Source organism: Calypte anna, chromosome 12, assembly GCF_003957555.1.
Source record: "Calypte anna isolate BGI_N300 chromosome 12, bCalAnn1_v1.p, whole genome shotgun sequence".
Taxonomy (NCBI): domain Eukaryota; kingdom Metazoa; phylum Chordata; class Aves; order Apodiformes; family Trochilidae; genus Calypte; species Calypte anna.
Window position 1 is genome coordinate 6301356 of NC_044258.1, and position 21403 is coordinate 6322758.

At 43.3% G+C, this 21403-nt stretch overlaps 1 protein-coding gene across 4 annotated transcripts in view; it reads right to left on the minus strand.

The window, feature by feature from the left end:
* Positions 1-21403, minus strand: part of STAB1 (stabilin 1) — a 56052-nt gene that overhangs the window by 22645 nt on the left and 12004 nt on the right. For 3 of the 4 annotated variants that reach the window (XM_030458236.1, XM_030458237.1, XM_030458239.1), the window contains 25 exons: positions 21228-21344; positions 20337-20533; positions 19990-20123; positions 18302-18429; positions 16891-16982; positions 15277-15399; positions 13650-13796; positions 12561-12623; positions 12074-12187; positions 11623-11676; positions 10157-10237; positions 9706-9864; positions 8805-8867; positions 7448-7549; positions 6425-6511; positions 5963-6074; positions 5260-5443; positions 4910-5003; positions 3815-3973; positions 2879-2974; positions 2425-2520; positions 1762-1809; positions 881-1011; positions 372-483; positions 65-142 (listed from right to left, as the gene is read on the minus strand). In XM_030458236.1, coding sequence (XP_030314096.1) covers positions 65-142; positions 372-483; positions 881-1011; positions 1762-1809; positions 2425-2520; positions 2879-2974; positions 3815-3973; positions 4910-5003; positions 5260-5443; positions 5963-6074; positions 6425-6511; positions 7448-7549; positions 8805-8867; positions 9706-9864; positions 10157-10237; positions 11623-11676; positions 12074-12187; positions 12561-12623; positions 13650-13796; positions 15277-15399; positions 16891-16982; positions 18302-18429; positions 19990-20123; positions 20337-20533; positions 21228-21344 — 2771 coding nt within the window. The remainder of the gene's footprint in view (positions 1-64; positions 143-371; positions 484-880; positions 1012-1761; positions 1810-2424; positions 2521-2878; positions 2975-3814; positions 3974-4909; positions 5004-5259; positions 5444-5962; positions 6075-6424; positions 6512-7447; positions 7550-8804; positions 8868-9705; positions 9865-10156; positions 10238-11622; positions 11677-12073; positions 12188-12560; positions 12624-13649; positions 13797-15276; positions 15400-16890; positions 16983-18301; positions 18430-19989; positions 20124-20336; positions 20534-21227; positions 21345-21403) is intronic. The other variant, XM_030458238.1, reaches the window with a different exon arrangement.

Below are 21403 nucleotides of genomic sequence, written 5' to 3' on the forward strand. Positions count from 1 at the left end.
ATGCTGCAACACAAACCTGCTGCTACAACTGCAGCATATCCCAGCATCACACGCACCGGCGTACCTTACTGAGGACATGGATAATGCCATTGCTGGCAGGGATGTCACTGACAACTAAGCTTGCATTCTGGATGGTCAATACCTGCAAAAATATCAGAGGGAGAGGTACACAGGTTAGAAATTGCCAAGCAAGTTTGAAACAAATACATTGCTTGTTTACGCTTGCACATGACTGATCTGGGTACAGTTTTGGAAAGATGCTTGGGTTTGGGGGTATCAGTGTGCCACATGAAGGCTTCCTGCTGGATACAGCAGTTCTTGAGCAGTTTAATTTGGCACTGGTACATGTATGGTTTGTAAGAAGCCCTTACACCACTCCTGGTGTTTATCTGCCATCTGGTCCGTGGGTTGAGGGTGGGTAATTCTGGCCTGTCATATTTTTTGAGCTCTTCACCACTGAAGATGCCTTCAAGAAAGTGTGCCCTGAAGGGAACAAAAGCAGGTAAAGAAAAGATTAGGGTGTTGTTTGTAGTAACAGAGATAAGACCATTCCACTCAACAATAATCATCTCTCACATATGAAGCAGTTAAGCATGTGAAGAGAATGATGGAGGGAATTACTTGTCCTGATGCCATCTGCATCCAACATGAGAGGGAAAACATCTCTCTGCAAATACATGAAAAAGAAACCCACTTCCCATTGCCTTTGCTCTGTTTTGGTTTAAATGCTTTATCATTTTTTTGCCTGCTAGGTATTTAACCTTGCTTCTATATTTATGTCAAGATGAAAATGTATTGGCCTCATGCAAGCAAAAATCCATCTCAGGGCTTTGTTACTGTTGTTTGAGAGTATAAACCAAGGGCAGGAGTCTCCTGATACCTGACTAAAAATGGCAGCATGTAGGGGGTCAACCAGAAATCCTTCTCAGTCTTGCTCAGGTTTTTGATTGCTGCCTCTGATGGCACCAGGACTGTGACATTCATTCCTGCTGGGATGCTGAAGAGAGATTTCTGTTGTCCAAAGCACAAAAAGGAACAAATAAGACATGCCAGTGCCACAACTCTACCATGAAATATAACCAACAGCCACCCTGCTTTTGCAGTCAAGTGAAAGGGATGTGCAGAGGGCAGAGCAGGCTCAGGAGCACAGCAGGCTCTCTGGCATATGGCAGACAGGTGCTCTTGGAAACCAATGTATGGTACAGGTGGTTTAGCCAAAACAGCAGACACCTGTTTGCCAAGGGAAAACTGCCTGCTTTAAGCCCTACTTCTATATTTCAGTTAATCTTCAAACCCAGTCAATCATATCCGTTTATTCTTCCTTAACATTAGTTTTGGGGGAGTGAGCAAGATTATTCCTGGCAAAAGCAATGTCTGCAGCAGGACAGGTAAACTAGAGCTCAGCTAGATGCCATCATAGCATCCTTCCATGGATGTTCTTCCCCTTTTTCTTTCCCTTCTGTGCTATTCTGTGATGGCCAGGGGTTACAGATGATACAGCCATGAAAATAAAGTGTTAACATAGCCCCAGCTTCCTCCTCTACTAGAAATAAGGCTCCCAAAATACATTCATGACTCTCACTCTATCACAAACTCCAGAGCTTTTCTACATGCCTGCTCTGTAACCATTTCTCCTTTGCTATTATTTTGTTTTTCTCTAATAAACAGATAAATGGAGTTGCTCTTTTTCTGGCACCAGTGTTCACAGAGCCTTCACTTCTACCAAACTTACCTGTGTGAACAACCCATGGCTGTTCTTACCTTCAGCCACTCGTAGAAGCCTGCAAAGTGGGAATTCCTGGCCAGCTCCTTCAAAATAGAAACAACAGAAGATTTACTCCTGCTGAACATTGAGGCTGCAGGCTAGGGGCCCTAGGGTGGAGGAAAGGAGCCCTCTGCAATGTCACATCTGGCAATAATGACATATACATTCCTCTCCCACCTTACAACCATTACAGGCACTGTGTATCATGAGAAGGGGTGGGAACAGCTAAAACCACACTCCAGCCCTTAAGAAAATATTTCCAAATAAACCAACTCTTTTAAACTCATTTTCCATTGCTCATGTTTACTAGAGACACAGACTGAATCCACAATGCCCTTTGGTATTGCTAATGTCAGAATATGTGCCTAGCAGCTCTGATCTGAAAAAGCTCCAAACAACAACAAAAAAGATGACTTAGAGCAGAGGACAGACACGAGTGAAGCTGCTTAGAAATTATTGCCAATGGTTTCATGAACACACTGGCCTTGGTACCAGTTCTGTCCCTGTGGCCTTAGGCAGACACATGTGCTGTGTTGTGCTGTTGTGTCAGGCTGGTGATTAGAGAAGGAGTCAACTCAGGTAGTAGAGAAGAGGAAAGTAAGAGCAGAGACATTTCTCTCCAGTCTGAAGATGACCCCAGACACTTGCTTTTTACTCACTTTTAGAATGTCTCCATAGCATGTAATTCCATCCCCCATGTAGCCTTGAGGGCAAGCACAGGATCTCTCTCCTCCTCCAAGGGGTACACACATAGCCTGCAGACACAAGGAAAGAAGAAATTAGAGACCAAGCTTGGGTTAGGCAATGTTACATCTATCTAGGAACCGAATGCTAGAGCCTGGGCACACAGAAGCACCTTTCTCCTGTTGCCTTTATGATGGCACTGAATTTACACCTCATACAGAAAAGCCCAGATGATGGCTTTGGTTGTGTGAACTCACAATGGGTAAATCAGAAACCAGACCTTTAATAACACCTCAGTGGCATGCCAATAAGATGATGTAAACTAAATCATGGCAGTTCTCCCAGTACTGTGGTTGGTAAAACCTCTGTCATGGAGCAGAGGAACCTCCATTGCCCTGCCAGCCTTGGGACAGCATTTTAGCCACTCACCAAATCATGGCAGCCACCATTGTCCATGAGGCACGGGTTGATTGCATCACAGTTGTGCCCATCACCAGCATAACCCCTCTTGCAAACACACTTGCTCTGTAAGAAAGAGACATTACAATTTTATAGACAGGTCAGAGCATCCTCATTTTCTACCCAAAAAAAGGACTAAGGCAACAAAAGCTATTCTTATTTTCCCAGGTTTTCTTCCTGGTCCCTCAAGACTTGAAAATGTGGAGATACTTCCTTAGCAAGGCACTGTCCTCTATCACAGAATGCACGCTGCCTGAATGCTCAAAAGTGCATTCACCCCTTGCACTGCTTGGCTTTGGGAGGGTCACTTGAAATCAAAGGTTTCCATCGTTATTTCCAGCTTTTCAGGGAATGACATGGGCTTTGTGAATGGCAAAAAGAGAAAAGGAGTTAATTTCAAAGGTTCCTGCTTTCAAGATAGCTAGGAAAACACTTGCACATTTCACCCCAATAAACCTGGCTAAAGATTTGTGATTTTTTTCAGCACGTTGTCCAGTGGTCCCATGGTTCAGTGGGGACAAGCACTTTGAGAAGCAGCATCCTGAGAAGTGACTGCTGGGTGCTTTCCTCCTATCTGAAAATGTCTGACTGCTGGCCTTGCTGCTTCCATGGACTCTGAGCAACTACATGTGCTTTTCTGTGTATTTTAGCAATGTCCAGAGACAATGCTGTGATCTGGAAACATGGGGGACACAGCAACTGATGCCTTACACCAAGTCATATGATGGAGTTCTGTCTCTTCTCTTTGCTGCATGGAAGTTTCAGAGTAGAGCAGCAGCCTCAAACACGTCAGCACACCTCAACCCACGCAAGCACTCTGTGTGGTTTGAGCTGCACTGGTGTTTCTGGCAGCAAACAGGCAGACGTTGCTGCTGACCAGCCCAGTCTGCTTAGCACAGATCATACCTGGCCAGGGCCAATATAGATGCAGTCAGCATTGAGGTGGCAGTGCCCTCTGCTCTCCAGCATGCAGTTGTCTATGGCCACGCAGACCTTCCCGTCCCCGCTCCAGCCCGTGTTGCACTGGCAGGTGGCAGTGCCAGGGCCCGTGCTGGTGCACAGGGCCTGCAGGAGAAAGAAGAGAAAAAGAAATACACTCAGCAGAAGAAAGGAGGGAGTGAGGTGCAGATGCAGCAACAAATCTCCTTTATCAGACTGTGAAGAGTTTCTGAATGACCAATCCTAATTCCAGCACTGGGTGGGAGGGGTGTCTTCTCCAGAAAAGTGTGAGGCAGCTTCAAAATAAAGTGATTCTGGAAAGGCTTAGTGTTTTCAGAGAGGCAGACACTTGTGTCTAGGGTGGCTCAAAACTCCCAGAGCATTCCCTACCATCCTGTAAGGATCTTCCATCATGGAAGAAATATTCCATGAAGAGGAGTAGCACAATCTTTTTCAACATGCAGAATGAATCAATGTGGAGGGCAGATCTCTCTCTGAAAGACTCACTTTGTACCCAGTGCCATCCTATTTCATTCTGCACTATCCAATCTATACACCAGTCTACACAGACCCCTCTCACTAAGGGGTCTATACTGTGATGAGGTCTGATCCAGTCATTTCCACCATAAAGCACCACAGTTCTTTAAAAAGGATAATAATGTGAGTGTTGAAAGGATAATGTAGTGTTGATTGTTACTACAAATAGCAGTTGGAGCTCATAGTGAAGCTACAGTCTGAACACAGAAACAGAGAAACTAACACACATCAGAAGAGCTTGAGAGGAAAATCAATACAAACAAAAAAATAATGGTACAGCTCATCTCTGTAGCTGCCAACATACCTGGTGTACACTAGCTAAACACCCTGGGGTGTCACATTTTGGCACCAACCCAAACGACTGACATGTGTATGACAATCCTGTCAAGGTACTTGTTTCTCCACCACACCTTACAGACAGGGAATATTAGCACACAAAATGTGTAACAGTCCCAGGAGTCCTGGATCCCTGCTCTGATCAATAGGAACTGCTTTTCCATGTTTCAATTGTCTGACCCCACTTACATTCTGTGAACAGCCTCCTCGTCCTGGCTGACTGCACAGGTCAATGGGCTGGCAGGAAAACCCATCACCTTCATATCCATCCACACAGATGCACCTTAAAAGTGTAAGCACAAAAGGGACACAAATAGAGCAGCCATTCTGAAAGCCAGCAGAGAACAGAAGGGCAATTTGACTGCCTCAAGCAAGCAAGAACCTGACTGATTCCTGGCAGGCTGGCTGTTAGTCAAACAATCCCGTGCTCCAAGCATGCAGACCTACACACACAGTCACAGGGCTGACAGTCTCACAGCTGCTGTGTGCCTGCACAGAGACAATGTGCACACCTGAATGTACACACCAGAAACACTGACCTTGCTGTGTCATTGAGGCTGCAGACAGCATTCTGGTGGCAGTACTGGGACAGCCCGCTTGGGCCACAGTTCCTGGATGTCTTGTCACAGAATTTCCCAGTGTAGCCTTCCTTACAGGACCAGGACTGACACACACCACCACTGCCAGGCCTGTTGTCACAAACACCATGGACACAGCCACAATCTGTCAAGTATATGGAGTAAGATCAGTAACTGGAAAAAGTCCAGAATCCACCACTGTGATGGCATTGTAGATTCCCAACTTTGCTTTACGACCTCTTGTGAATAGGATAATGGGATTATCCCATTTACCCCTGACAGAGGGATGCCTGCTGAGAGACATCCATGATAACTCAAAACGTGGACAGGGAACTGGTCCTGTGACCTCCTGGGTCTGTGTTTTTTATAAGCTGTAAGGACAAGCTCAAATTTAGGCTATCAAGCTCAAGGTCCTTGCCAACTGTCCTTTCTTAACAGGAGAGATCTAAATCGAAGTCCAACACATAAATTTTACTGATGTTTCCAAGATGCCCATCACCATGTCAGCCACGTCTTCTCCACTGCTGTTTGAAGGGACACTCACTATGACATTTGTCACCTCTTTCATGATGCTTGTCTTGCAAGAAGGGAATCCAGGATATGTGAACCTGCACTATATCCTTGCTCTATATTTTCCTCTAGTCTCTTTATCAGAATTACCAACCTTCGTCACAGTTCTCCCCGTGCTTATTAGGGTCTGAACAGATGTGGCAGGCTATTCCTTTGAAACCTTCAAAGCACTGACAGTTGCCATTCCCTTGTATGCCATCACTGCACTGGAAGGAAAACAAAAAGAAAACCAAAGTAATTGAAACTCCAGGAACCAAGGCAAAGCCATGGTGGTGATATCTATGAAAGGAACTTTGATAACTTGCATTCAAAACAGGACTTTGAAGAGTAGCGGTAGTAATACAAACCCCCACAACAGCCAGAGTTGTCCTCAACATGAGTCACATTAGAGGTCAAGATAGAAAACCCCACTGAGTATGTGCCATTTCCACTGGATCTTCTGCTCCTACTGCTGTGGGCTTAGCCCTTGAGCACAACCTCTGGACTGCATTTACCTACAACTATACTGTCTAACCACAGCTGCTCATTGCAACACAGCAGGATATTTCATGCTTACATTTCCCCGACCATAGCATGGACTGGAAAATCCCCCTGGGCATGGCATGCAGTCTGGACCAAAGAATCCTTTGCAGCATCCAGGTTTCTGAAACAAAAGCAAAACTGGTATGACCTGACCTAACGAGAACTGCCTGAAGTCATCCTGCCCTCATAATTCTGAAATCCTGGTCCTCCTCTACACCATGGACTGTATCATTTGGCATTTGTGTTTTCTAGGAGCTACTGCACTTAAATTATTTTTCAGCAACACCCTTTATTCCTGTTCACAGTCTATTCTCAGAATAAATCACTATTTTCTTCTCTCTCTCTGACTTCCACAAATGGGGTCCATGGTTTTTAGGAGCTTTGTTAATTGTGCTGGCCCACTCACTCCTTCTTTATCCTTTCTGAGGATTGAGTCCCTCTGGGGGGATGTAGCAGTCCTGGTTCACAGGCCTTTTCACAACTGACCAACAGAACAAGAGAAACAATCAGCAGTATTTAATAACACACCCACAAGCTATTCCATACAGTTGGCACTGTGGGAGCTGAGGAGCAGCAGATGAATGTGAGGTCCATAAACTCACTAGGAGCAAGATTCCCAAACCATCTGACAACGTTTCATAAACAGGATGCAATCACTTCACAGCTTACAACACTTTCCCTGTGCTCAGCTTCCTCTGGGAGAAATGCTAAGACCAAGGCACTCTGAGAGAAAACATGGCACAGCTAACACAGCACCACTTGCCTCCTACCTTCCTCCTGCTTGGCTAGTTGCTTTATTTATTTATTGTACTCAGGTTTAACTGAGCTGCTTTCTAACATTTGTAGCAGGTTGGTACCCTGTGTTTTCCCTGTTTGACAAAGAAAAAGCAGGTAGCCAATTCATGTGATGGTGCTGGGGCAGCCCTTTGCATGGGGCAGCTTTCCTTCTGTTCCCATCCAGCCTTCTCTCAGCTCAAGGAGCGAGAGCTCCCTGAATGAGGAAGAGTGAAGCTGAGCTCCTTTCAGTGGGACTGTAGTCTTCTTCTAGAACACTCACCATGATGGTTTGATTGCAGTACCTGGCACACCCCTTCTTCAGGACACTCAGGCCTTGTGGATCATGTATATAAACACATTCTTTTGGGAAGAGTGTTGGTTCCTGCACAAAGTAAGTCATCAGCACTGTAACCTTGCCCTCTGATCTTTTTTGCTGTAGAGAGCAACTAAGCCTATCTGAGCTGAGGAAGTTCACAGAGGAGCCAAGGTGAATATGATAGTGTTGAGGCCTGTCTATCTGAAAGAAGGCACGTGGTAGCTTCCTCTTGCTCCCAGAAGTCCCCAAGTCTGAGCCAAGATGCTGTCCTTATGTTCTAACATTGGTGTCTATGACAAGGAAGAGAGTGAGAGTAGGGGGAGAGAATAGAGAGGGGAAGGAAAGGAGGGAGAGGAGACACAGAGGAGAAAAGAGTAAATTGGAGAAACAGAGGGTAAGAAACAGGGGAGGCATGGGAAAGGCGAGGGAGGAAAGGTAGGAGGGAGAGATACTGGGGCAGTAGGAGAAAAAGGGAAAGAATGAGAGCATGAGGGAGGGAAGGAAGAAGAGACAGGGAAGTGAGACAGAGAAAGTGAGAGGGCAAAAGGGCTGAAAATAAATTTGTAACAGTGCTCAGTGACCTCTCATGAAGTTAGACACAGGCATAATTGGGCCCCAGGTGATTCTGGCTTCACCTGCCTCAATCAGAGAGGAAAATGAGTGATGACCGATTTTGCAGAGCTCTACTTCAGACATTCAAGGTGGGACCACATCAGCGAGTTCTCCTGAAAGTGAGATCTCTCAGAAGTCACCCAACAGTTAACAGTGATGAACATCTCTCTGGCTTTCACAAACAACGTCTTGGGCCTGGCCTTCACATGAGGATTTCCTGGAACTTGCTGTTCTGCTAAGCTCAGCATGGGATAACTCAAACAGCAGCACCCAGCTTCCTCCTCCTTGCTCCCTTGTCAGTTTGTTCTGCTCATCTCTGAATCAACAAGGAGCACAGGCCAAGAACAAATTGTTCCTCACTCTCTGCAGTGCAGAAAGCTTGTTGTGATTCTCAGGCCATGAATTGGGCAGTGGTAGTACTGGATGGTAGTAGTGGGATCAGGCTTGGTTCTAGCAGTCTGCAGGAGCTGGCAGACTCAACGTGTGAGCAATAAAGCTTTGTCTGAGGCTCAGCAGAAGTGCTAGAAGCTGCAAGTCTAGAGTTTCATTTATCTCACAGCTCCCTCCACTGATTAAGCAAATAGACTCCAGAATAAGAAACAGCACAGAGCAATTGGTTGGTGACAGTCTGGGACAACAGAGCATGGATATGTGTGTCTCTATGTCATCATCCAAAGAAGAAATTACCATAATAATTACAAATACTTACCATTTCTCTGCTGCCAGGTGGGCAAATGCTGCTGTTGAGGGCCTCACAATCCACACAAGAGCCCTGTCAGAATAACAAGAGGGGAAAACTTAAATCTTCTCAAAGCAACCCATTTCCCATGCAAAGAATACTACAGAGCTACTGCTCCCAGTATATATCCAAAACATCACAACACATGTATCAGAAACATTCCTAGGAGAGAGTTTCCACACTCTGAAATGAGGCAGCTTTATCACTTAAATAAAGTGACTTCTTTGCCTCATGCAGATGCTTGCACCTGACTGCCAGATGGGTTTTGTCTCCACCCTGTGAGTCTATCAGCCACGAGACAAGCAACTATGCTGGAAAACCCTTTGGGGGGCATCCAGGCAGTAGAACTCAGTAAATCAGCAAGTTATGCAGACCCTCTGGCCACTTAGGATTAACTGAGTCTCTCCAAATCAGGCACCTCCTGCCTATTCAGAGCCTCATCTTCTTTCTTCAGTAACCTACAAATTATGAAATCAGGGAGAAAGCACCTAAAATAAGGTATACAAAATCGTTCAGGTGAGAATATGGTGCAGTATTTTTGGCTACTGCTACTGAATGATGGCTTCCTGTCCAACCTACAGGACATCAATGCTGACAGCAAAGCACTGTCAGCTGTGTTAGCAGCTATGGTGTGAAAAAGATCATTTAAGGCCTTATGAAAAGACAAATGTGCTTCTGAATCAAAGGCAGGACAGGTGCAAAGAAAGAACAACAACCTACAAGGAACATTTAGCTGATGGGCAGGAAAATCAGTGCCTCAGTGCCAAGTGCTAGCAGAAGAAACGGATGGTATTGATACTGCCTAAGTTCACATCCCTCCAGCTGAGCCTGGGGTCTGCAGCAAGTGTGAGAATGGGAGAAGCTGACTTACTGTCACAATTCTGTGTTGCTCTTCATTGCATCTGTGAGGCAAAATGGGAATTATTGAAGGAGGGATGAAGATGCCATCCAAGGTATGGATGATACCATTCGATGCCACAATGTCTCTCATGTTTAAAGGGATCCCTGATTCATCCATCAGAATTCTTCCCTGATGAAGAAAAACAAATATTTTATCTGCATTTTAGCCTGTGAGACTATATTAGTTATATAAAGTCAGTGCAGGAGGCAGATAGTATACAGCATCAAGTGCAACCACACAAATGGTCAAGCCTCTACTGGAGTCACAGGTTAGGTAAGAAACAAACTAATTCAACGACCTCATTTAAGTCTATTTTTTTCAAGCAGAGGAGGAAGCAGAGATGGGCTGAAATCACTGTTCAGATATGGAGACTGTCCTAGCACCAGAGGGTTTGCCCCAAGGGGTTTTCATTCATACTTACATCTGCACTGATGTTGATGGTAAGTATCTGGTTAGCCATTGTAACAATGTGTGGCATCATTATCAGCTTCTCTACAGTCACCTGAAATAAAAACACAAGGGGAAAAGCATGAAAAAGCAGGGTCATTACAGCACAGCTTGCAGCATTGCTTACATGATTCCCACCAGTTAAAAAATTCTTCTAAGGGGGATTTGAGTTTAACACTTGCATTCCATTAAACACACAAAAAACCCAAACAATGGGACAGAAGGAAATCTGTGACTGTGAGAGTTGTTTGCAATACCACAAACACTGGGGTGCTGGCAGCAGCAGCCTTGTCTTTCATTCCCTGTGCAAGTACCAGTCCAACGCAGCTGACATCAAGTCCCCTAACAGTGTCTCATACTACTGCAGCTGCAAGTAGGGTCAGTCTAGTAGAAGGACTTTCCAGAACAATAAGCAATGAAAGCTCATCCAGAGCCATAATAGAGAAAATATTTCCTTAATAAACTTACTCCCAAAGGCAGAAAAAATGTAAACTGCTGCTACTGTACTGAAAAACTTAATAATTTGGAAGTTCTGAGAACCCAGATAAGTGTTCCTTTTGTGCCCAACAGGTTATTAAACAGTAGCACAGCTTGTTACTATATTTTTATTCATAAATTGCAAGCAAAACTACCTTTGCTTTGTTAAAGTGCTGCTCTTTTTCTCTGCTGGAATTAGGAAAACTACAAGGACTGATGTTTGCTTCTCAGTAAAGAATGGAAATAATATTTATAAATTTTAATGAATGACACTGTACAACAATGCTTGAGTTCTCACTTTCTCCACAGGTTTTGGCTAACTTTAAACATTTCTCTTGTTCATTGTATAAGGGCATCTTGTTGATGCATTGCACTGTTTTTATTTACCCTCTCATTATAGTACAGAGCAATGCTGGTACAAGAATCAGCTGATGTGGGGCAGAGCACACTCCCTTGTGTCAGTTCTCTACCTCTAACTTTAACCACTGGTGGTGCTCCAGGAGGGAGGAAATAGAGCAAGGAGTTTGGATCAAATCATTGCTTGGCTGTAACTTTTGTGTTGTTATTAGTGTTTTAGGGAAACTGTAGGCTGTAGAGATCATAATTAAGGTACACTCCTAATTAATAATTTAACAAACTAAAGGGATAAGAAGAGAGCATTTTTCTGGAGCAAACTCTGTTGGACAATACTTCCATTGCAAAAGCCAGCTCAAGGGCACCATCACTCCCAGGAAACCCAATTTTGTGATAGCACAAACTTTTCCTCCAGGCAACCACTTTCATGGTAAACACTTTTTCTCATCAGATCTCAAATCACATCCCTTCTCCTCCAGGGGAGGTCCAAGAAGTAGCCAGCAGCTGAAGTCATGGACACTCTGAGATCTATGTCAAACAACAGAGTTGGCAAACAAGATGCTGGCCCAAAGCACCCCAGTAAGGTGGCATTAGAGCTGCCTGCCTTACCGCTCCTGAAGTGTAGATATGATGTTTCACAAGCTCCTGAAGCTTATTTATGCCCTAAGGAATGAAGAGAACATAAAAATTAGATACCCTTTCAATGCTCAGGAGTAAGATGAGGCAACTACATTTTCTTTTACTGGCGACTGACAACGCCAATGTACTGTAGCAGAGAATTCTCTTGGAAAATAAGTTCCTTCATTTTTTCCTACCCAAAGCCAGGATGAGGAAAGGACACCAAACATGAGATTTGAAAAATCTGGCTAGGCCTATTTTTACTGCAGGTTCTATCAGCATTCACTTATCTCCCAAAGCCTTATAGAAGCAGAGACATGGCTGAGTCATCTCCAGGAAGAAAAACTTTCAGCAGTGGTCAGATACATAGCACAAGCCATTCCAGCACAGCCTAATGCAACACAGGCAGCTCAGGACATCTTAAAGTACTATGAGTTCTCACCTCAGTGAAAAGATAAATGAGCCTTCCATCTCTCAGCTTATCCACACCTTCATTGCTGGGTACAAACACTGTAAAGGGGCCTGGTCCATCCAGTATGGCAGGCAGGCCACAGTTCTGAAAAAACAAGAAAAGATTTCATTGTGGATTTGGAATGAGATGGGAGTCTATCAGGAAGGGAAAGGAAACTCTAAGTAACTCACTAGAGGAAGAGTTATTGAAAAGCAAACATATATGAGCCAAACAGACACCAAGGGTAGGTATGTACTATAATGGAGGTATAAATGCCACAAAAATACAGCTCAGAGAATGAAGCCACTGGTGTGTATGCAGCTAATGGAACCAAAGGAGCACTGGGATAATGCTCCCTAAATGCTTCAAACACACAAGTACATCTACAGAGACCAAAACTGTTATTTTTTTTGCCTGAAGGGAAAGAAAATAGAATCCAATTTATAATAACACTGGAAGTGTGATTAAACATGCTTACCTCCAGTATAGTTTCAAATCTACTGAAGATCTCCATTGAAGCAAGGATCTCACCAATGGTTTTCTGCAAAAATATACAAAAATATACAAAAAGAGAAAAAATGGCTGGGGCTGAAGTGAGGTCTGAGCATATACTGGATTATCCCTGGCCAGTTTATGTTTGTGTTTTGCATGTGAAGATCTACATGAGACCATAACTCTCAAAGTCTTCAAACCCTCTGTATTGGCCAGAACCTTGCAAGAACTGAGCCTGCTGTAACTTGGGTACAAACTCCTTCCCATGCACAACAAACCAGATTTTCCAGGGCTGCTCTTAAGCACCCTCCTGTTTTTCTTCCTACCATCTGCAGACTAAATTATTAAATAGAGAGACAATTGCTCACTATCATTAAAACTAGAGACACAGTACCAGCAATATACAGACAAGTTCTGGGCTGGCAGACAGTGAAGCTGCTTTATCATGTCAAGTCTCCCTGTGCTTTGAGGACAAGAGTTCATTCTGCCACCTGTAAATGAGACCCAGTGCTGAGAAAATACATTACATATGCACATTCCTGCAAACACAGAGCAAATAGATGCCTTCCTTTTTGCCACGTTGCCCATGAAGACAAAGGCAACAGGAGAAATGTCCCTTCAACTGGGACACAAAATTTGTGAAGGGAATATTCTGACCTTTATTCATCTGCAGGAATCTGAATGTTTTGGGGGGGCAGAAAGTGCTTCCCACAGAACATGCAGAGACACAGAACATTACTTCCAAAGGTACAAAGGAATTTGATGCCAAAAATGGCTGAGGTGATCACTGGCCTCCATTGCAAAGTCCATAGCACAAGGGGAGGAAATGTCTGAAGGAGTCAGAAAAAGATTTGCTCTGCAGGGAGTTCTCTCACTGTCCTGCCATCCCAGAGCAGCTGCAAACCCCTCCCTGCTGGTACCTGAGCACACAAACACAGAGGTCCAGATTCCCCTCTGGATCTCAGATGCTCCTTTTCTAGAGCATTCCATTAAATTTGGAATTTAATGAAGAAAGGATTTTCAAGTGTTGATTCTGCTGTCCCATAAAAAAAAAGAAGTACCACTGTCTGTGTACCTGTGGGTTTCTGAGGTTGTCAATGCTGGTTTTAGTCCTTAGGGTGTTAACAATATGCATGATGCCATTGGCTGCTGGGAGGTTTGACTGCAAAACATTGTACAGCTCCCCTGGCAGGTCTTGATACCGAAATGATTTGATGTATGCCTGGATAAAGATAAAAGGTTATTTATAGATAGATCTATAAATCATTGCTCCCTTCAGTGTTGTCTGCCTATGGGTTAGCAACAAGAGTTACTCAGAAAAAAATACATTTTAAGGGGTTGCCTATGTGTAAACCAAATATCTCTACTTGAGTTTGGGTAATATTTTGATCCAGGGGGTACTTTTAAATCTTATTACAGAAAGACGTCATCTAGGCCAGTCAGCTCCAGATTCAGTTTGTCTGAGTATGAGCAATGCTTGATCCCAGCTCTGGGTCACAAAAGGGTGCAATGACCATCATGTAGCTGCTGCTGGGCAAGGAGAGAGGCGCAGTACAGTGCCTCCTGGGCACTGGAGTACAGACTTTGGAGGCAACCCTGACACTACAGCTTTGATTTTAACTTCTATTGGCTTATAGTGCCAACAAGAAATCTCCATAACAAAGCCAGACCAGCCAGGCTTACTTAATTATAAGGCACATATCTGGTCCTTCCATACTGTACACAACCATGAACTAAAGCTGGGCACATGGAGGCCTTCCAAGGGCAACCTTCTAATTAAGCATCAGGTTATTTTTGCTGCAGACATAATCTAAGTTCAGGCCAGCACAACTTCCTCATGCTTTTATTTCACCACGTGCATTTCTTGAACTGCTCCTCCCTGCCCTGAACTTCACATCACTGAGGATTCTGGCTGAAACAAAGGAAGGGGAGGGCAGACTTCCCAGATCAAAAGACTCCTGAGTAAACAAACAAGAAAGAATTTTAAAAGGAGCATGAACATGCTCATTTCTGATTCCCTGGCTTAAAATAGTGCTTTGTCCTTTTGATGCATGCAGGGTGCATGTATTACAACCCACACCTCAAGGAAAAGGCTGGATCCTCAGAGAGGAAACACAGGTCTCTCCAGCTGTGAGCATGCATGCAGGAAAAATGCAGGACAGAGAGAACAGTGTTTGGTGGGAAATGAGTCAATTGGAAAAGGGGAAAAAAAGTCCTCCATATCAGAACATAATGATGAAAAACTCTTTGATAGGTCAACTAAGAAAAATAAAATAGAAAGAAGGGAAAAAGGAAACTGGAAGAGTAAATGTGGTGGTGTCCAAGCACACAATCTCCAAGGAGAAACATTCAGTCTGAAGAGACACTTTACTGCCTCTCCCATGTCAGCCACCTGGATGTTGTAGCAACTGCTGGTGTAGGGAAAAGGTCTCTTCTCCAGGACACATATACAAGGAAAGACCATTCACAAGCCAGATTTTGGCTAACTGATTGTCTGCAAAATAAGAGAAGTGGTTGCTTGGGGGTGTCTAGTCTTAAATCACCCCACATTGCACTCCACAAAGGAGCTTGTTCTGATTGCAGGAAGACAGATTAGAGAAAAAGGTTTTCTGGTTAAGAAAGCACATCAAGGAAGATATGCTTGAGCTCCAGTCTACCCTGCATGAAAGCAGCAGTCCTGGACTTCAGTTCAGATCCTTTACCTGGCTACTGAATGTTAGCTGATGTCCTGACAAGGTCCACATAGTCTTGGCTTTCACCATGTCTTCAACCAAATGCAGACCAGGAACAATGTGCATTCTGCACAAATGCTCTGCAGTGGTATCCTTTGGGGAATGAAAACCACATAAAGCAGATAAATTATATTTGCTTTCAGAAACCTCTTCCATTGAAAGAGCCACAACATTGCTTTTCTCCTAGGTAATACACACAGAGAAATTCTAAGCATACAAGATTGAGCTTTCCTCTTCATTTTGGTTAACAGGAATAGACTGCAGCAAATCTTTTGCTTATGTTTGTGCAGACATTCAAACACAGTGATCTGATTCACCTGCAAGTGACTTTAGAAGAATCCCCTAGACAGAAACCTATTGGACTTGGACAATTTAAAAAACATTCTCCATGCTCCTTGCTGAAGCTGCCCATACACAACCTTTGTTCATGCTGGAGCATGCAGGTGGTCTAAGCTGCTGAATTTACATTTTGTTGCTTTCTCTCTTTTCTGGGCTTTTTATGACTTGTTTCTCTAAGACAATACTGTTGTAATACTACTAATATCAGTAATAATTATTAATATAAATAACTAGTAATAATGCTATCAATACTAATTTAGGTGGAACCAATCCTTGTGGGAACAGATAACCCAAGGTAGGTAGACTAAATACATCAGCATTGTATGCTATGAATTCAGAAGTTGCCACAGTGACCTAGGCACAGGGCCTGACACTTGTCAGTGGAAACCTCAGCTCAACAAGGTAGTAGGAGACAACTGATGTCCCTGGCTTTTGTAAGACAGAAGCTGCTCCCTAGACCCTACACGAGTTATTGCTGCTGCATAGACAGCTTTGCCAGCAAGCAAAAGGGGTGGAAATGTAACATTCACATGGGGTTGGCCTGTCTGGATTATTTTTAAGATATTTACCTTTTCATAGCCAAGTGTTGGCAGCAAGTTAGTTGCCACACAATTTAATTAAAAATGAAATTTAATTAAATTAATTTAAAAAATTAATTTAATTTAAAAATGAAATAAATAAAATAATACAACCTACAAGACCTACTTGCTGAAGCTTAGAATTCTCAAACTTTTCTCCTGGCTCTCATGGCAGTTGTCTTTAGCTCTGCCATCCATGCTGTCCCCATTAATCAAATGAGCTCTTCTCAAGCAGGTGACACCCTACCCACAGCTAGGGCCATGGGCTCAAAATTCAATCCATCAGTGCAAATCTCAGCCCCTTTTGAAAACCCCACCTTCAAGTAGTGAAAAGCCACCTAAAGGTTTGAGAATAGTCACATATAGGAGGTTTCTTCACAAAGAATGGCCAGGAAAACTTGCACTTCCAAGCATTAAAAACATATGAACAGTCAAACCAGAAGAGAGAGAGAGAAAGGTTTTAAAAATAAAATAATGTGAGGGATGTAACATCCTCTATGGGACTAAAACTTAACCCAACATTGAAGAGTCTTCTGAAGAAATTGCCCTATAAATACTGCCTTCCAAATTTCCTCTCTCATGTGTCAATTAACTTTTAAAGGCTGCAGAACTCAGGCAGAAAAGAATCCCAGCAGAGCAAAAATCTGCTAAACCCAAGAAAACTTACATTAAATTCCATTTTGTTATGAATCGGAAGAAGGGATGGTACAAAAACTGTGAAAGGTCCATATTTAGTCAGCAACACTGAACAACCAGAAGCTGTAAAAAGAGTGGCAATGTGAAGTAGTTACTTGGCATATGGTTTAATTCCAACAATAATCATTCCTCTTAACAGCACGATTAAGTCTACACATTTTTGGCCTGATCCAAGTAACTAGTGCTTGCTTACAAGGAAACAGGAGTTTGGTATTGCCTTCACAGCCCAGCTTGCTTGCTATTAGTTTTAAACACTTGCCAACAAGATTTCTGAAGGGTTACTGGTGGCTTTGGTCCACTTAGAATCACTGCTGAAATTTAAAGAATATTCATAATAATTTTGTTCCCGCATGCTTACTACCATATTCTTGGGCCAAGTGTCCTTTGTCTTCCCTTTGAAACAATAAACTATAGAGTGTAGTTAGGATTTATTGAGACTAAATGCTTCTTGAGAAGCTGCTATGAAACCACAGTTGTCAGTCTTCACCCAATCATCAATGACCCAAATTCCACATCAACATAGGTCATCAAGTTCCACTGCAAAGGAGTTAAGAGATCTTCATGAGGTTGCCCATAGTACAAATCATCATGGAAAACATGCAAGAAAAGAGTCTTGGCAACACTGATATGTAGCAGGGAGGGGTACTTACAAAAGCCAAGCTGAGCTTGAGCCCTATCTCTGTGCTTCTGTCAAGTTAGTGGATACAGAGAAAACTGCAGATGTCAAGATGGAGAAGGTGTCTAACTTAAGGATTCTTTGACATGATTCCTTTAGACTACAGTGAGACAGAAATAAACCTTTGCATTTATGATTCCCCATGCTTGCAGTACTTGAGTTCTAAACCAGTCTATGCTTTGCAAAGCAATTCCTCTCTCAGGAAGTACCACAGTACACAGAATAAAGCCTTTTCATCTCTTTAGTAGTGACACGTGTGCTGGCAAGAAGTTTTTTAAGGCCTTAGTAGATGTTCTGCTAAGTAGAGGATCCATGGTATTTCAGCACTGAGCATCACTGCCAGAAAACTCAGTAACAGCTGAAAGATTGCTGAGCCTTCAACACAGGTACTGCAGGGGGAGGCACACTGGTGGTTTGATACAAGGGGGCTTGTACCACACCTCTGAGGCATGTTTTCTTTCTTCTGCCGATACGGTATGTTGTTCACCAGGACTGTCAAGTACCTAATACTCATGTGCAGTGCTCCCTACAACAGTCTTCTCAATTCACAATCCAAAACTGGTAATAAGAGTACAGAGATGTGATGTGTTCAATTTTGCAGCCCATGGTGAAACAGATCTACAATGAAAAGGGCTTTTAGCCTTTTCTGACACACTCTTGTCCCCATGTTTGCTCCATTCCCCAAACAAATTCAAAAGTCATTTACCAAACATTTTCCTGGCGACATTTAACTTTCTAGCAAAATTTCCTCGTGTATTACGGTCAGTTATCTCACTCAGGAGATCTTTGTAGCAGCTTCTCCCATCTCCAACCTCCCCTTCTTTACAAACACAGCTAAGAGACAAGAATGAAACATAAAAAAATATTACAAGACGTTTTGCAACACATCCAGCAAATGTGACTTGAACAACCTGTCAGTATCTGCACCTGAAAGACAAATACAAGCTACACCATGTGGGTAAGAGTTTAGCAACTTCTGCCTAAACTAAGTGACAGGAAAAAAGATGCATGCTTCTGAAGTGCAGGCAAATTTGGACCTACTCAAAAAGAATGAAGATGTGCTCTCAGATACAACCAACATAAGGCTTGTCTCCTCAATCCTGTACCTGTTGTACCTGTTCAGGAGAGTCTGTGTGCAACAGGCTCTGGTACCAACTGTACCTGTTCAGGTACAAGTAGCCACAATATATTTATAAATAACACCTTCCTAACTAGATATTCAGTCAGTACCAGTCATTGCAACATCTGAAAATTTGAGGTAATACATAACCACATAGCAAACAGCTCCTGTGTGACCCCAGTTTCATTGAGAGGTCCCAGCTCAAGCATATGGTTCATCTTGGATTTAATGAGGAACCTCAAAGGTAATGACTTCTCCACAAAAGCTTATCTACATGTGAAAATCTCTGTCCTGATTCACACGGGTTTGCAGTCATTACTCAGAGACTACTCCAGATCTCTGGCTGATAACCATGTTTTTTCCCGTTTGGGTTTTATCCAAGTGTAGGCTCTGCTCTCCCTGTTTCAGGGATGCAAAGACATAGACAGGGGAGGAATTTGACATCACTCCAGCCTCAGAGGGCAGAGTGCCAGCAGCTGGGGAACAGATGCACTAAGGCGGGGACTGCACTGAACGCTGTGTCCTGCACTGCACCAAGAGATCTTCAGAAAGGGAAGGCTCTGCCTTCCAGTTCTGGTCTGGAGCACACAATGAGCAGATGGGTGCTAACAGTTCTAGCAGAGTCAAGGAGAGAGGCTTGCTCCTTCCCTCTTCTGTCTCTCAGAGAAGCTCCACCTTTTCTTGGTACCACACAAAATCCTCCATGAAGCTTTCTCTGATGTTTGGGGGGCAATTAAGCAAACCATGATCCTAATCTAGCAGTATTTGGTGTATCAACTTTGGTGTATCAACTGCTAAGGTGTATCAACTTCTGGGTGCTTTGCTCCACAGGACTAGATGAAGTCTGGTGTTTCTTCCCTCAGCTTCCCCCTTTCCTGTCAATTTACAACTTCAATTCATTTATTGCTTACAGGCCTGGGTGAGAGGGGAGCCAAAGACTTAGCCCTCAGAATTAAATGTGGGTAAATGTGAGCAAACAGGAATCACACCCATTTTTGTTAACTGATAATACCCTACAATTGCCAACAATTTGGGAAATTATATATCCAGTTCTGCTGCCTGAGATTCAAAGCACCTTGTGACCCACATACCAAAATTTACAACTGATGTAAAGCTCTACTTTCTTGTTGCAAACAGGCTCTCCCTCAAAAGGTGACTCTGGCCCATTCTCTTCAGTTAGTTCGCAGTTTCTTCAAAATTCAACTCATCCAAACTCAGTTTCCATCCCAGATGCAGAATATGCTTCTTTAATGGCAATCTTTAAACTGGCTTACCTGGGATTCCCATGGGAATTAATTTCACATGTGGCAGACACATCACAAAAATAATGCTGGCAGTTGTTGGGAAATACAGTACACTCAGATGAAGGTGTTCTTCTACTCATCCCAGGCTTGCAAATACAAGATGCCTAAGGGAAGGCAACACAGTGGTAACAGGAGCTGCAGCCATCATTTTTCACACAGTAAGTTACCATACAGAAGAGCTGTCTGGTTTTCCTTTGCAAAATTTAAGGTGAGGAAAGCAGATGTGGCTGACAGAATGGTGAGTTAATTTGAAGAGCTTTTTATCTGGTCATTTTTCAGACCCTTGCAAGTTGCTGATGTGCTGTTGCTGTCCTTACCTCTCCTGGACGTCTGTAAACACAGATTGTAGAGTTCTCTGGGCAGCCTCCATTGCTGTCAACACAAGGGTTTATGGGCTGGCAAATCTTCCCATCTCCTTGAAATCCTTCTTTGCAGGTACACTGATACTTTTGAGGTCCAGTAACTTTACATACAGCGAAAGGAGAGCACGGAGAAGCAGCACAAGGATCCTGAGCTACATTTAAAGAGATGAAAGGTGAGAGTAACCAAATTTCTGTTTTCAAAACAGCACTTACTCCAGCACAGCAGAATTCCAAGGGCCTGGAGAGAAGAAGTATAAGAAATTTGTACAATTAAAACTTAAAAAATTTCCCAGGAAAATGAATTAAATTCAGGCAGTAGACATTTTAAGCTTTTTAAACTGAGGAGTTTGGATGACACAATCTTCATGTTACTTCAGTTAAAGAAATGTGAGTGAAAGAGGATGCTTAGATTTACTTTTGAAATTCCATCATATCTGGGGATGTATGAAATTGCATTTTGCTCAGCAAAAATTGCAAAAAGCCAGTGAAAACAGAGGTAGGTAATCCCATGCATCCTTTTAACAAAACCAAGTAACATACTTAAACTTGAAATCAATGAAGAGCCCTCAAGCTAAGTGGTACAGACTCACCAGTATCCCACTGTCACAGTTATTGTACCTACTTATGACTTCTGGATGGAACCTGCACCTTTAACTACTTGCTTTCAGGACCAAGTGAGAAGAGAGCCAAACCCTTAATCTTAAAGGGATTCCTAAAAAACCAGGCTCTCAAGCATCTACAGTGAATCAAGCACTGAATTCACAGTGATCAAATTCACTGGGGAATACAGTGCAGTAAGATTTTTTCAAACAGTGGACCATTTAGGGTCACAGAGAAGTTTCTCACCTTGGCAAGTGCTGCCATTTTTTCTGTAGCCCAGCTTGCAGTCACACATTGCTGCCCCATCCCTTACCACACACTTGCTGTTGGCCTCGCACGTCACACCTCTGCAAAGGGGGAGCTCTGGAATCACACAGCAAAGACAATTTCCCCTTGAGCATGCAGGGCACTGATGGAAGATA